Genomic DNA, 15219 nt, shown 5'->3' on the forward strand with positions numbered 1-15219 from the left:
TTTTTACAACACCTATTCTTTCCTTGTGCTTCCTATCGATCTTTGGGACCATTTTCGAAGAGAACATCTTCGATTTACTCAACACCTCCTTTTTTCATCCCTCAGAGTGATTCGTTCAAAATTTCAAAATGCGTGAAATTGTACATATTCAAGCTGGCCAATGTGGCAATCAAATTGGCGCCAAGGTTTGTCATTAAAACCATTAAACTCATAATAATTCATTGTTACAAATTTCAAAGCATCATCTTAAAGTTTTCATTTACACTTAAACTTATCCTTAAACATATTAATCGAATTAGAAATCATTTATAAATTATACTTGACATTAAATATAACCTCGATTTAATTTCATCGATCGTTATTAAACAACTGTAACATATGACAAAATCGATATTTATTAATTTATAGTTTTGGGAAGTTATCTCCGATGAACATGGTATCGATAACACAGGAACTTATCATGGAGATTCAGATTTACAATTGGAACGAATCAATGTTTATTACAATGAGGCTTCTGGCCCGAAATACGTGCCTCGAGGTATTCTAGTCGACCTTGAACCTGGTACAATGGATTCTGTACGTTCCGGTCCATTTGGACAGATCTTCAGACCGGACAACTTTGTTTTTGGTCAATCAGGAGCTGGAAACAATTGGGCCAAGGGTCATTACACCGAAGGAGCAGAATTAGTAGACTCTGTTTTGGATGTAATAAGAAAAGAAGCAGAAAGTTGTGATTGTCTCCAAGGTTTCCAACTGACACACTCTTTGGGTGGAGGAACCGGATCAGGCATGGGCACACTTTTAATATCAAAAATCCGCGAAGAATATCCTGATAGGATAATGACCACTTTTTCTGTGGTACCATCGCCTAAAGTCTCTGACACTGTCGTCGAGCCCTACAATGCTACATTGTCCGTACATCAACTCGTCGAAAACACTGATCAAGCTTACTGCATCGACAACGAGGCACTCTACGACATCTGTTTCCGTACTTTGAAACTATCCACACCTACTTACGGTGATCTAAATCATCTGGTGTCTGCCACGATGTCCGGTGTGACTACTTGCTTGAGATTCCCAGGACAATTGAATGCTGATCTAAGAAAACTGGCCGTCAACATGGTACCCTTTCCACGTCTTCACTTTTTCATGCCAGGTTTTGCACCTTTGACATCTCGAAGTAATCAGCAATACAGAGCCTTGACCGTACCTGAATTGACTCAACAAATGTTCGACTCGAAGAATATGATGGCTGCCTGTGATCCTAGACACGGAAAATATCTCACTGTTGCTGCTGTTTTTCGTGGTAGAATGTCGATGAAAGAAGTCGACGAACAAATGCTTAATATTCAAAACAAAAATAGTTCATATTTTGTGGAATGGATTCCGAATAATGTGAAAACAGCTGTATGTGATATTCCACCACGTGGTCTTAAAATGTCAGCAACTTTCATTGGAAATTCTACGGCCATTCAAGAACTTTTCAAAAGGATCTCAGAACAATTTACAGCGATGTTTAGAAGAAAGGCTTTTCTTCATTGGTATACCGGTGAAGGAATGGATGAAATGGAATTCACCGAAGCAGAATCGAATATGAATGATTTGGTATCTGAATACCAACAATATCAAGAAGCTACAGTTGAAGACGAAGGCGAATACGACGAGGAGGAGGAAATCGAAGATAAATAATATAATATTCAGCAAAATCGAACATTAAATGATCCCGATCAGATAGGAAAACAAGGAAACTGTATTCAACGAAAAAACATTTTATATTTTTGCCTTTTTACTTTTTGATATCTATTTTATTTTTGTTATTCATTTACTCCTTTTTATTATTTTCGAATTTTTTAAGAGATTTATAAGTTTTTATATATGATTTATATGAAATTATAAGAGATTTGTTAGTCGAATAGATTATTTATCTCGAGTAATTGACTTTTTACTGAGTTATAAAGAAGATCTATGAAAAAGGTAAGGATGTATTCGTGTTAATAATCAATTTAAGATCAGATTAGTTTAATTAATAACATTTATATTAAAATCGCTTATCACGCGCAATAAAATAATCTTAAATATTTAATATAAAATATTAACGCAACTGAATACGTTCAATGTTGATATTTTGACCAAGTTAACGTGAATCAAAATCGATATTTTAAATATACCTGTTAAATATAATAATATGAGTAATCATAGACATACATTCGTATGACCAACACTCGAACGTTTACCGCAGCTCGCTATCGAACTCGCTATCGTCCTTCTGGTCAACTGGGATTGATCAAGCCAAGGCCTTGACAAAAATTGGTAATCACGTATTATCTCGTCCGAGCCCCGAGGACAAACACTTTATTATTGCGTATCATAGAGATCGTAGTTCGTTGTACGTCTACGTAGAAAAAGAAAGTGCAATTGAATCACTTCGTTCAATTATTTTTTGCCTTCGATTTAGGATCAATAAATCTTTCAATATAATTACAAAGTTTTTTAAATCTAAACATAGAATTTTATTTAAAGAGTTATTTAATAATCAAGAAATTCATTTTACGTTGATAATTTTACAAAATTTTAAAAACAGATATTTCTAAAATTTAATAATATTACTGCAAAAGTTATCGACAAGTAACACAATGTTGCCTGAATCATGCAATGAAAGAAATAGAATCGCTTTGAAACATAAATCTAATCTTTACCGCAAAATTAAAAAAAAATGTTATTATTCGGTCTAAAAATTGTAAATCACGCATAGAACAAATCATTACAATCTTTAAAAATTTTATTAAAAATCACGATGAGAGAAATCGTACACATCCAAGCAGGACAATGTGGAAATAATATCGGAACTAAAGTAAGGTTATGTTAATTTTTACCTTTGCACTTTTATATATTAAAAAAATTTCTTTTTTTTTTATTAACGCTCAGATCATTTTCTTAGTTTTGGGAAGTTATCTCGGACGAACACGGACTGACATGTGATGGAATTTTTCAAGGAGAGTCGGAACTGCAATTGCAGCGCATAAATGTGTACTTTACTGAAGGATCTGGTATTGATAATTCGTCAAATAAAAATTTAATATTACCGATATTGTTAATATTAGATTTACGTACATTAATTATATACTTATTTTTATTAAAACCCGTCGTATTAATATAAAAAATACACTAAATATTTTTCTGTTATAACATAAGTTCATATCATTACATCAATCGCAGTCAACATAAATTATTAAAAAATAATACTAATGAATTTTGTAACTTTATACAGTGAAATTTGAAGTCCGTCAAATTTATGGATTACGTAAAATTTATTAAAAAGTAAGCCTTGTATCCTGTATTTTTAGATTACAAGTTTATACCCAGAGCCATTTTAGTCGATCTCGATCCAGGTAGTTTAAGTTCCACGTTATCCAGTCGGTATGGTAGGCTATTTAATCCGGATAGTTTTATAGCGGGTCGAGCTGGGACTAGTAATAATTGGGCTAAAGGTTATTACACCGAAGGTGCTGAGTTAGTTGATACAACCTTGGATCTTATTCGAAAGGAGGCTGAATCTTGTGATCTGATGCAAGGTATCAAACATTCAATAAATTTTGTCTAACACAAAGAAAAAAAAGAAAAAAAATTAACAGAGAAAAAAATTCAAAAGTGTTTACAATTTATCAGGAATTCAATTAGTTCATTCTCTTGGTGGTGGCACCGGTGGTGGCATGGGTTCCCTTTTATTACAAAAATTAAAAGAAGAATACACAGATAGAATAATAAAATCTTACATCATATTACCAGCTCCAAAAATGTCTAACATTGTTGTTGAACCCTACAATGCCGTTTTATCTCTTTATCATCTCATAGATAGTAATGACGAAACCTTTTGCATGGACAATGAGGCCCTACATTACATTTGTACCGAGACCTTAAAACTCGCCTCTCCTACTTACAGTGATCTAAATTATTTGATATCCAATTGCATGGCTGGCATCACAACTTGTTTCAGATTTCCTGGACAATTGAATACCGATCTAAGAAAACTTCTAGTAAACATGGTACCTTATCCAAGATTACACTTTTTTGTGCCAGGTTATGTGCCTCTCACGTCAAAAAGAGTGGCCCCTTACAGAGTACTTACGGTGCCTGAATTGACTAAACAAATGTTTGATGAAAAGACAATGTTTGCTCGTTGTAATCCAAAGAATGGTAGATTCTTAACAATCGCTGCAATTTTTAGAGGTAGAATGTCAACTAGGGTAAGTATTAATTCTCTCAATCTTTTTTCCAATAAAATTTGGCAATAATTTCGATCCCGTTATGTTTTCAGCATGTGGATCAGCAAATGATGAACATTCAAAATAAAAACAGTTCTTATTTCATCGAATGGATACCAAATAATATAAAGACAGCGATCTGTGATATTCCACCACGTGGACTTAGCATGAGTGCTACAATGGTGATGAATACCACAGCTATTCAAGAATGTTTTAAAAAAATGCTAAATATTTTCGACGGAATGCTTAAAAAAAAAGCTTACCTTCATTGGTATACCAATGAGGGAATGGAATTGTCCCAATTTTTAGATGCAAAGAACAGCGTTTATGAAATTGTTTCAGAGTATCAGCAGTATCAAGAAGCATCTGCTGAAACGGTCTTTGAAGAGGAAGAGATAATTTATCAATGAACTGAGAATTCATTAGGAATAAAATAAAATTAAATCAATGATTATATAACTCATAAAACGTTAATGATGAATGATATCAACTCTTTTACATTTATTTCTGAAATATTATTGGTATTGTTTATATTTTCAGTAGAAACGCAGGGATAAAGTGGTCTCATCATTATTTTTATTATAAGTATTATATTTTGATCGGCTTCCTTTTACAATAATGATAATGAAACTAACAGCAGTTCGAACGATTACGAATTTCTTTTTTCGGTGATTTTATATATACTTGTATCGCAAAGTGATAAAGATTATATAATATGCACCTACATACCACCCTAACAAACCTATATTCCTTAAAATAAAAGAGTTTAAGTTTTACTCGTAGAAATTAACAAATAATTCATAAAATATAAACTACCAGGCAGGAAAAGATAAAGATAAGCATTGTCGTTGTACGAGAAACGACGTCCTTAAAAAATCGTATATTACTTCTTTTTATTCTTTTCTTTCCTTTTTTAATAAAAAAAACCGCAGTACGTCCTAAGCATTCCTCGCAATTAAACGATACTTGCGAACATATATTGCGAACATATAAAAAACGAGAAAAAAATAGAAAGAGAGGAAGAGAGAGCAAGAGAGAAAGAGAAAGGAGCATATTTTTGTCATTTTTTTTTCTTTTTGGTAAGATCGCTTTGGCGAACGAAGTACGATTACATCGGTGCCTTATATAAATTTCATATTTTATTTAAAATTCATTGCACGAATTTGATATTTCTTTGGGAATAAATATAAATGAATTAATCAATGATCTCGAATCAGTATTGTTCGATCAATCGATAAATTCGAACACAGAAAATACATATAATATCTTAAATATACATAGCATTGTATTAAATCTTTTGAAATTGTTTCCAAATATTATCTCCGACAACTCTGACATTATCGGAAATGAAATGTACGTCTTTTAGGATAGTTTCAATCGTTCATTATTAAAAACGTACGTAATCGTATAAAAGTATCAAAAAGGTGTCATGATGAACGCTTAAAAGTATCAAAGAACAATTTCTTTGACATTTTTACACCTTCATTCGGAAGAAGAACAGTATAAAGAAGAAAGAGGAAAAATAGGAGAAGGAGAGGATGAAGATAAAGATGTAAAAATATTGGAACACTCGCATTTTATTCCTGTTCGCAAGCCTCGAAATCGTCAGCGCATTCTTCAGCTTCAAAATCCTCTTCGGCTGTAGCCTCTTGATATTGTTGGTACTCAGAGACCAAATCGTTCATATTTGATTCGGCTTCGGTAAATTCCATCTCGTCCATACCTTCTCCCGTGTACCAATGCAAGAAGGCCTTTCTCCTGAACATAGCAGTAAACTGTTCGGAAATTCTCTTGAACAATTCTTGAATAGCTGTGGTATTTCCAATGAAGGTCGATGACATTTTCAAACCTTTAGGTGGTATGTCACAGACAGCGGTCTTCACATTATTCGGAATCCATTCGACGAAATACGAACTGTTTTTATTCTGTACGCTGAGCATCTGCTCGTCAACTTCTTTCATGGACATTCTACCACGGAATACAGCAGCAACGGTTAGATATCTTCCATGTCTGGGATCACAGGCAGCCATCATGTTCTTAGCATCGAACATTTGCTGCGTCAGTTCGGGTACCGAAAGAGCTGAGTATTGTTGCATAGATCTAGATGTTAAAGGTGCGAAACCAGGCATGAAGAAGTGGAGCCGAGGGAAGGGTACCATGTTGACAGCAAGTTTCCTTAAATCTGCGTTAAGTTGACCAGGAAACCTTAGGCATGTTGTTACTCCAGACATAGTCAGTGAGACCAGATGATTTAGGTCACCATAGCTAGGATTGGAGACCTTCAATGTACGGAAACAGATATCATAAAGAGCTTCGTTATCGATGCAATAAGTCTCATCGGTGTTTTCAACCAATTGATGAACGGATAGAGTCGCATTATATGGTTCTACCACAGTATCAGAGACTTTTGGCGATGGCATAACCGAATAAGTATTCATAATCCTATCAGGATACTCTTCACGAATCTTAGATATCAGAAGAGTTCCCATACCGGATCCAGTACCTCCTCCAAGCGAATGGGTCAGCTGAAAGCCTTGGAGACAATCGCAATTCTCGCATTCCTTCCTCACTACGTCAAGAACCGAGTCCACCAATTCGGCTCCCTCGGTGTAATGACCTTTGGCCCAGTTATTACCGGCACCGGACTGCCCGAAGACGAAATTATCCGGTCTGAACAACTTCCCGTATGCTCCGGATCGTACTGCGTCCATCGTACCTGGTTCCAAGTCAAGAAGAATCGCTCGAGGAACATATTTTCCACCGTTCGTTGATGTGGCCACTGTAAAAAGAAAATGAATCTATTTAAATCCCTATTAAAAGTTTAAAATCGAACTTTGATCTCACACAATCATATATCTTATTTCACTTTTTTTCGCTTTTTTGTTTTTGGATACAAATTAATGGTTCTTTCATATCCGAAGATTAATATATTGCTAAGTTGTAATTATACTAAAGTTTTATATAATTTTTTTTGATTTTTGTTTTTGTAGATATGAGAATGGATTATTGATGAACAACATTTCTATCTATTATTTTTATTTCCAATCAAACTATTTCATTAATTAATATCTTAATCCAGTTCGTGACCTTCATTTATTAAATGAGTCTTAAAAATGAGTCATCGCAATTACGGGATGTTAGTTTCTACATATTAATTCACAAACCTCTATTATTATTCCACCAAAAACTCCTATCAGAGACTTTAACGGTCGACGGAAATGCGTATACGGTTGGACCCGTGTGCCTGCATCGTTTGCAAATGAGTCACCGGTCGATTGCGTGCGAGATATACAGGGTGACTCTTTTTTTTTCGTTTTATGCAAAAATTGCACCGAGATATAATTGATGAAAACAGACAGTAAAAGAAAGAAAGAAAAAGGGCGGGGGAAAGAAAGAAAGCATTTTATTAAAAATGGAGTATTCTTAGAACGACACACGCATACATGTGTATATGTATCTTGAATTATAAATCATATATTTGCACCGAACAACTTCCCCTAAGTTAGCTCCAGGTGCGTGCACTTCTGAGAACGTACACGTGCGATTTATCGAGTGGGAAACTCTTCCATCGACTGATTAAACCTGCATGTACGCGTTACGTGACATGCTTGCAGGCGACACGAACGTCGAATCCCTTAAAAAAAAGTTACAACTAGATATTTACTCGGATCTATACTTGGGACGATAAAATAGAATAAAAATAAATAACAGTAAAACAAATTATTTGCGACATTTAAACATATGTTTCTTGTAAAAAAAAATTATTTAATGGATATATTAAATTGAAAGATTCATCGTTTGATTTATAAGATTATTTTGTATAATTAACAAGATACAACATAGAACCTGTTTTAGATATTAATTTAGCAGAATGAAACGCAACAAGTTTTTCGTTAATTCGCTGCGCAACATTATCATGAAATATGTAATTAAAGGGTATTATGCTTATAATGGGAGCACTAAAACGTAAAATTTTTACATGAGCAAGAATTATCTTTTGAAGATATCTAAAGATACTGCAGAATTTCCCATATAATATAATTATTTAAAGTAAATTTAGATAAAGTTTTTGATTCAGTAAGTATACGTATTAATAGTAAATCGAGTTTCATATGCTTCCATGGCTTCGTTTCTCATTTGATAATGTGAAATCTTTAGTAATTAAATTCTATTGGTTACGGTGCATAGGATCATAATTAAAACTTGCTAAGCAACATCTAATCGAACTCCCGTGAGAATTATTTCGAAACGATATTTATTATTAACTGTATTTCGAATATCATCGATTGTTAACAAATCATCGTCTTATTTTTAATGAAACATAAGAGAGACGTAAGTATTAACATGACTTTGAACATTATAGATTTTTAACGAAATGAAAATATTTAATAAAACATTATCGATTTTTAATAAAACGTAACATATGGGACTGAAAAATAATTGCTGAGAGGAAGTTTCGTCTCTCTTCAAAATGCAAGGAGTCGTTTTGTATATAATAAATAAAGACTTTATGAATAAGCATGATGAACGTTCGATCGATTGACATCCATAGTGGACACGTATCAAATTCGGCGAATTAACTGTGAATATTCACAGAGGTTATACCATATTTGGTCGACGTATCGAACGTGATGCCTTTAAATAGATTTCAAACGTTTTCTTTTTTTTTTTTAAGCTTTACGCTTGATATTAAACTCTAATTACATTAATTCATAATGATTTAAAGAAATAGATATCAATCGATTTTTAATTAACTCGTTAATGCCCGGAAGAAAAGAAGAAAATTTAATTAAAATGCGTCCTTTAATTAAAAAAATACACACTATTAAAACGAAGTATCTTGAATCTTGTCACTCGTAATATATTTAATTTATTTTCATTAAGACAAGATTAAATCAATCATCAGTTCGATAAAAAGATATTCCTGAAGATAATTATGAATCTAAATAGGAGTCTCGATAAATTTCATCGTAAGAATGAACATATGTATCCACATATATATTTATACTGTTATTTTAAATATCCAATGAGCAGTTAGACTGGATATACTGTAAGCTGTTACGAACGGAATACCTATAAGGAGACGAGTCTATGCATGTACATGACTGTCCTACAAATGTATCAAATATTTGCCATGATTTTCCACATACTTCCTTACCTACTCGTAATTATGCTTAAGAAATTTAATTGGCATGTAACATTGATATTAATCCTTAGAATCAAAACTTAAAATCTTCAGAATTCAATTTATACAAATAATGATATCAACAAAATTTAACAAAATTCGTAATAATTATTAATTTGATAAACAATGAAAGTATGAAGTAATTTAAAGAAAATAATATAGAAAGACGTATTGAATTATAGAGAGGAAAAAAAACAAGAAAAACGAATAAATGTAACTTGTTCTGCGAGTGCCTTGAAGCAAGAAGGACAAATAGAAAGAGTAAGAAGAAGAGAGTCGAGGATGGGCGTCGGCAGGCGTCGTCGTCCTCTTCGAGACTGCCAAGGGGTGAAAAAGTACAAAGCGTCTATTTCGGTCGTTAAATACTGGCGAGAGCGTTCCTCCCGTCCATTTTCTTCTTCCATTCCACGTACGAATATAAGTATATATAATATCTATGCATATGTGTGTTTATAGGAAAACTACACAAATACTATCTTTCTAACTTTCTGGTAATTTCTATTTTAACAAACGATTACTATTATGTCAAGAAAAAAAAGGGATAGAGATTCACTTCGATGGAAAAAGAAATTCTTTCAATATATAACTTTGGACCACTTATTGAATGATATAAAACAACGATTATTATCCTAAATGATAATGTATCTCATCAATCTTATATTTATCTTTTTCTTGTACTTTAAAGTAAATAAGATAATCTAGGATGATTATCCTATTATTGTATGTTAATTTTTCAAAAATGCTTTTGTCTTTATCTTGTGATTATAATAATTAATGGTTATTTTTTATATAAGAAGCAATCTAATATGATAGATATTTAAAGATCTAGATAAATATAGAGAGGAAAAAAAAATTTAGAAGATAAGAAAGTTTCGTTACCGGTAGCCTCGTTGTAATAAACGGAGATTCGCTCCAGCTGTAGATCGCTATCTCCATGATAAATGCCGGATTGGTCGATGCCATGCTCCTCGGAGATCACTTCCCAAAACTGCAATTAAAGTCATTGTTTTTTTAGTCTTTTATTTATATAAACGATCATATAATTTTTACATATTGATTTATAATAAAAAATTAGAAATCCATTAAAATATTTTATTTCAAATCCGATAAAATGCCGATGTATATCTTCTTTTTATAGAAAATTATATATTAATAAGCTAAGTATAAATTAGATTTTCTTTCTCTGTTCGGGGACAAGGATAACAGAACTCTCATCTAAAAATAGAAAAGCACGAAATTAACGCGGGCTATGCCCCCTGACTCGTGTTCACCCTCCCTTAAACATTTTCTCTTCTCCATTTGTCCGGCGTCTTAACTATTTTCACCCTTCTATTAATAGCTGGCCGCAACGTCTGCGACATCCTCCATGAGCCGATGAACCTACGAAAATTCTACTTGTGTACTGTGACTTTCACTTCCAATCTCGGCAGATATACATGTAACGCGATCCCTTATGAATATTTTATGAATATCGTGCCGTGAATGATATCCAAAGCCTTTTATCTTACCGAAATTTTACATTTCGGTTCAAAAAATTCAAATGTAAAAATAATAATGATAGCTGAATGTACAGAAATGACATCACTATAAATACAAAAATCAAATATATAATAAATCAAGTATTTAATGTTTTATAATATTATAAAATCTTATTATAAAAACTATAAATACAATACCTTCTGTACCTAATGTGTCTTATTTATTATTTTCTTTTTTTGAAAAGTATCATTACTATTTTTTCTAAAGTCAATTAATGATACCGTTATTCTTAAAAACTAAACTTAAGAAACCACGAAAGTACATACTTGAAACATAAAATAACCAAACCGTAAAGCTAATAGAAAAGACAAACATAATTACATGAAAGGAGGTTTCTTCGTCAAGAGACCGAAGCGCTACTTCGGCTCGTCACGCTCATAAAATTCGCCACAATTTTCTAGTGTCACGGAAACTATAATTGGTAGTAGAAAGAAAGAGAGAGAGAGAGAGAGAAAGGATAAAAAACATTTAATATGCAAGATTTGAGGTCGTAGAAAATGCATAAAGGGTCGAAGTAAAGTCGTTAACGCTTAGTACACAGCAATATTTCTATTTCGAATACCGTAACCGGTCGTGGCCTGTAATTTATCTCATACTTCCCCGTACATATCTCGTTTTAATTTTGTATTTCTTTTTTTTTTTTGTTTTTTTTTTGTCTTTTTCTTATTTCTCGGTCTACCACAACGTTTCGTCTATCTCCTTAGACGCCTGCGGTCGAGTGATTTCTAGAGCGATATTTCGTTTATTCGAGACCGACATCGAGATTGCACGAGTTATTAGCTCGAAAGACAGAGACAGAGACAGAGAGAGAGAGAGAGAGAGAGAGAGAGAGAGGACAAGAGAGATTATGGCTTGTATTATACGAGTTCGATCGGTCGAGCACACTGTGGCTTTTCTTCTTGGTAGATGAGATCGTTAAATTCTTCCATGCGGAAAACAATGGTGGCCGATCGACCGCGTGTTATTTCCACGACGACGAAGAGAGTCGTGCATGAAAGAAAGAAAGAAAGAGACAGAAAGAGAGAAATAGAGAAAGAGAGAGACAGAGGAAGAATAGCCAGAGCTAATAAAACTTTCATTTCTCCCTTTGCTATCGTCCAAGCAAGCCAAACCTTTGTCTCTCTCTCTCTCTCTCTCTCTCTCTCTCTCTCTCTCTTTCTCTCTCTCACTCTCTCTCTCTCTCTCTCTTTCTTTCTGTCTCTCTGTCTCTCATTCGTTCTTTCTTTCTTTCTTTCTTTTTCTTTTTTATTTCAAAATTACGAAGTTTTTTCTATCTATTAAAATTTAAAAAAATGAACTTTGGACAAATGAACGTACTTAGTATCTTTCGATTATTCCATAAAAATTCAATTTACTGTGTAACAATCGACAAAGAGAAATGACTCATTTTAATTGATTCGAGAGAAGGAATTTACTTGTTTATAATGATCCCTTCTCTATGAGACTAATTACTAACTCGAGCGTACAATTCATTTTATTCATTAAGTTGAATGCGCACGCGTACACGGCCTCTCTCAAAAGAAAAAAGAACGAGAGAACGATCGGGGCGAGCTTTCATTCTGAGTCACGTCGAAATGTCTATTTTTGTGTTGATATAATTAAATAAATTGATGTTTCAAAATAAATTAAATAATAATGATAATGATAACAGTAATAATAATAATAACAATAACTATAATAATAATAATAATAATAATAATAATAATAATAATAATAATACAAATAATAATAATAATAATAAATGACATAATTAATTATATAAAAAATATTATATCTAGGTCGAATCTATTTCAAGAAAAATATTACATTAAAAAGAAATCTTATCTCTCCTTTGCAGAATATTTCAGGATTATTTTCAATATCAAGAAAAAAGAAAAGATAGAAAGGACTCCCCTGATGTTAGCCATATGTCATAATGTAGTAAGCTAAAGCTATATCTACCTTTTATCTTTTCTAAAGCAACTACGAACATTTCTATTCCGCATAAAGGCAGCAACCATCTGCTTGTCCACAAACTCGGATTTATATACCAGAAACGCGAATAATCTCTGACCTCGAATTATTCTTCGTTCATCTCAAAAATGTACACATTTAAAAATATTCTTATGTATACAGAATAAATCTACATATCATCTACACTTATTTATATTAAATTAAAGGGTGTCCTCGTGTGACAAGGATAGATCATCATGTCCCTTTAATTTTAGGCTAATTATTCTATACGCCCAAAGAAAAAAAATACTAGTGTCTCGTCTCATTTTTCTCTCAGACATGATTGTTTCCGAGTGGAGACAATAATAACAAGACAGAGAGAGAGAGAGAGAGAAAGAGAGAGAAAGAGAGAGAGAGAGAGAGAGAGAGAGAGAGAGAGAGAGAGAGAAGAAAAGAGAATTACAAAAGAAGAAATAGAAAGATAAAAAGAAGATCGATTTATTTTTTTTGTTTCCACTTTTTTTTTGTTCTTTTTCCTTTTTTTTTAAGTACCTACTCGATTTGGTACGACACAACTCACATTGTGCATGTTACAAGAAATGGAACCCGTTAGCACTATTTTCTCGTGGATTCATTGTCTTTTTACCTCCCTTTACATCTCTCTCTCTCTCTCTCTCTCTCTCTCTCTTTCTCTCTTTTGTCCTTTCTCGCACAGCAACGTCGCGAGAGCGTGACTCAACTTTTCTCTGTTCGTCATGTTCCTACAGAGAAACAACGATCAATATGTTCGTCCATTCCTTTCTCGTCGATATACACAGGCGACTATCAAAATGCGATTAAAAGATTAGAAATAGTATTAACCAATAATCTAATTCGACCGACGCAATCAATGAAAGGGACATAGCGAGGTTGCTGATACGTAGAGGAAATTTGTTGTTTGAGGAAGGATAAATATTGCGCACTATACATTCAACTCTCGAATATTTCCTTTTCTCTCTCTCTCTCTCTCTCTCTCTCTCTCTCTCTCTCTTTCTCTTTCTCTTTCTCTTTCTCTTCCTTCCACTAGTAAGTAAGTAAGTTGAACGTTCTAATCTCGTTGCCTGGATTCGTCGCGTTCCACGGCTTTTACGTCCTTTTTTTTTTTACTCGTCGACTCATTTACGACCTTTCGCCGATGTTTGCACGCTAAAAACTTGGTTTTATAAATAGTACTTTTTAAGGCTATAATTTTTCATCTTCATCGTTGGTAGAAAAATTTTTGTCAATGAAAACATTTTCGTAAATCGTAATTTTTATTTATGTACGATGAAAATTAAAAAAAAAGAATATATTATTAAATTGTATATATTGATACGAATGGTTAACAAAAAAAAAAAAAAGAAAAAGAAAATAAATGAATTATAATAAAATCGTTAATATTAAGATCTATCATTATTGTAACATTTTATTATAATCTATTCAAACAAATCAATTTAATTTTATCGAAATTGCACAAATATCGTTCATTGATTAATTAAATTTTATTTGCAATCTTCAATGATTTATCTATCCTTTGCTTTTATCTCTCTCTCTCTCTCTCTCTGTTTTTCTCACTTTTTTATTTTCGATAAAAATTTACAAAAACAATGGTTCTTTATCTATGAAGAACATTGAGATTAGTCGAGAAAATATTAGTCATGACTCACCAGACGACGAGTAGACCCAAAACATTAAATGCGTCATAGAAGAAAAAGAGATTCCAAGCAAATCTCGATGAAAGTGGTTCTACCATGGAAATTCGATGATAAGAACGAACTTAATCTTAATTTTTTTTTCATTGAGCATTATGACATTTATATTTTTATTCGCTGATTTAATTTCGTCTTTTTATCATTATCAATGGAAAATCAATCAAATATATTATTTATAAATGCAATTTTTCTAATAATTTTTAACATTCATCAATAATATCCCATTATTATATATTATTAATGGGACATTAATATATATTATATATAATATATATTATATATAATGGGACATTATTGATGAATGTTAAAAATAATAATAATAATTTTTATTTCTAAAACGAAATTACAGATTATAAAAGATATACTTAAAAAAATGTTAAATTTCATTGAAACTTCTTTTCACAACACAAAAAAGAGATGGTCTTTTGCAATCCCGTAAGGTATAATTTACAAGGTATTATGATCCTATCTCGGAGTAGAAAAGTACTATAGTAAAAGAACGATTGCTCCTCGTGTATTCTCTTACAAAATTGTACGATGTTTATAATTATTATACTTGTGATCTATCGAC

At 32.4% G+C, this 15219-nt stretch overlaps 3 protein-coding genes across 4 annotated transcripts in view; 2 read left to right on the top strand and 1 right to left on the bottom strand.

Annotated features, from left to right (window-relative positions):
• Positions 1–26: 26 nt before the first annotated feature.
• On the top strand, positions 27–3116 carry LOC124421773 (tubulin beta chain-like). Its single transcript, XM_046957372.1, has 4 exons — positions 27–185; positions 409–1974; positions 2240–2856; positions 2939–3116. Exons 1-2 carry the CDS (start codon positions 129–131, stop codon positions 1687–1689), a joined length of 1338 nt encoding a protein of 445 aa, XP_046813328.1. The 5' UTR covers positions 27–128; the 3' UTR covers positions 1690–1974; positions 2240–2856; positions 2939–3116.
• On the top strand, positions 1890–5294 carry LOC124421774 (tubulin beta-1 chain-like). Of its 2 annotated transcripts, none has more exons than XM_046957374.1 (5): positions 1890–1974; positions 2939–3047; positions 3345–3572; positions 3667–4244; positions 4316–5294. In XM_046957374.1, exons 1-5 carry the CDS (start codon positions 1966–1968, stop codon positions 4670–4672), a joined length of 1281 nt encoding a protein of 426 aa, XP_046813330.1. In that variant the 5' UTR covers positions 1890–1965; the 3' UTR covers positions 4673–5294. The 2 variants fall into 2 exon arrangements, with proteins under 2 accessions (XP_046813330.1, XP_046813329.1); XM_046957373.1 differs by lacking the exon at positions 1890–1974 and adding an exon at positions 2712–2851.
• Positions 4817–15219, bottom strand: part of LOC124421772 (tubulin beta chain-like) — a 13347-nt gene continuing 2944 nt past the window's right edge. Inside the window, exons 2-3 of the mRNA XM_046957371.1 lie at positions 10327–10435; positions 4817–7041 (exon numbers count right to left, since the gene is read on the bottom strand). Of these exons, the coding sequence (XP_046813327.1) occupies positions 5840–7041; positions 10327–10435 (1311 nt within the window). The 3' untranslated portion in view covers positions 4817–5839. The remainder of the gene's footprint in view (positions 7042–10326; positions 10436–15219) is intronic.

This window comes from Vespa crabro, chromosome 2 (genome assembly GCF_910589235.1).
Source record: "Vespa crabro chromosome 2, iyVesCrab1.2, whole genome shotgun sequence".
Taxonomy (NCBI): Eukaryota; Metazoa; Arthropoda; class Insecta; order Hymenoptera; family Vespidae; genus Vespa; species Vespa crabro.

Coding starts and splice junctions, on each gene's coding strand:
- LOC124421773 (XM_046957372.1), top strand. CDS start 129: ATGCGTGAAATTGTACATATTCAAGCTGGCCAATGTGGCAATCAAATT. Junction 186..408: donor GCAATCAAATTGGCGCCAAG/GTTTGTCATTAA, acceptor ATTAATTTATAG/TTTTGGGAAGTTATCTCCGA.
- LOC124421774 (XM_046957373.1), top strand. CDS start 2,795: ATGAGAGAAATCGTACACATCCAAGCAGGACAATGTGGAAATAATATC. Junction 3,573..3,666: donor ATCTTGTGATCTGATGCAAG/GTATCAAACATT, acceptor ACAATTTATCAG/GAATTCAATTAGTTCATTCT. Junction 4,245..4,315: donor GAGGTAGAATGTCAACTAGG/GTAAGTATTAAT, acceptor TTATGTTTTCAG/CATGTGGATCAGCAAATGAT.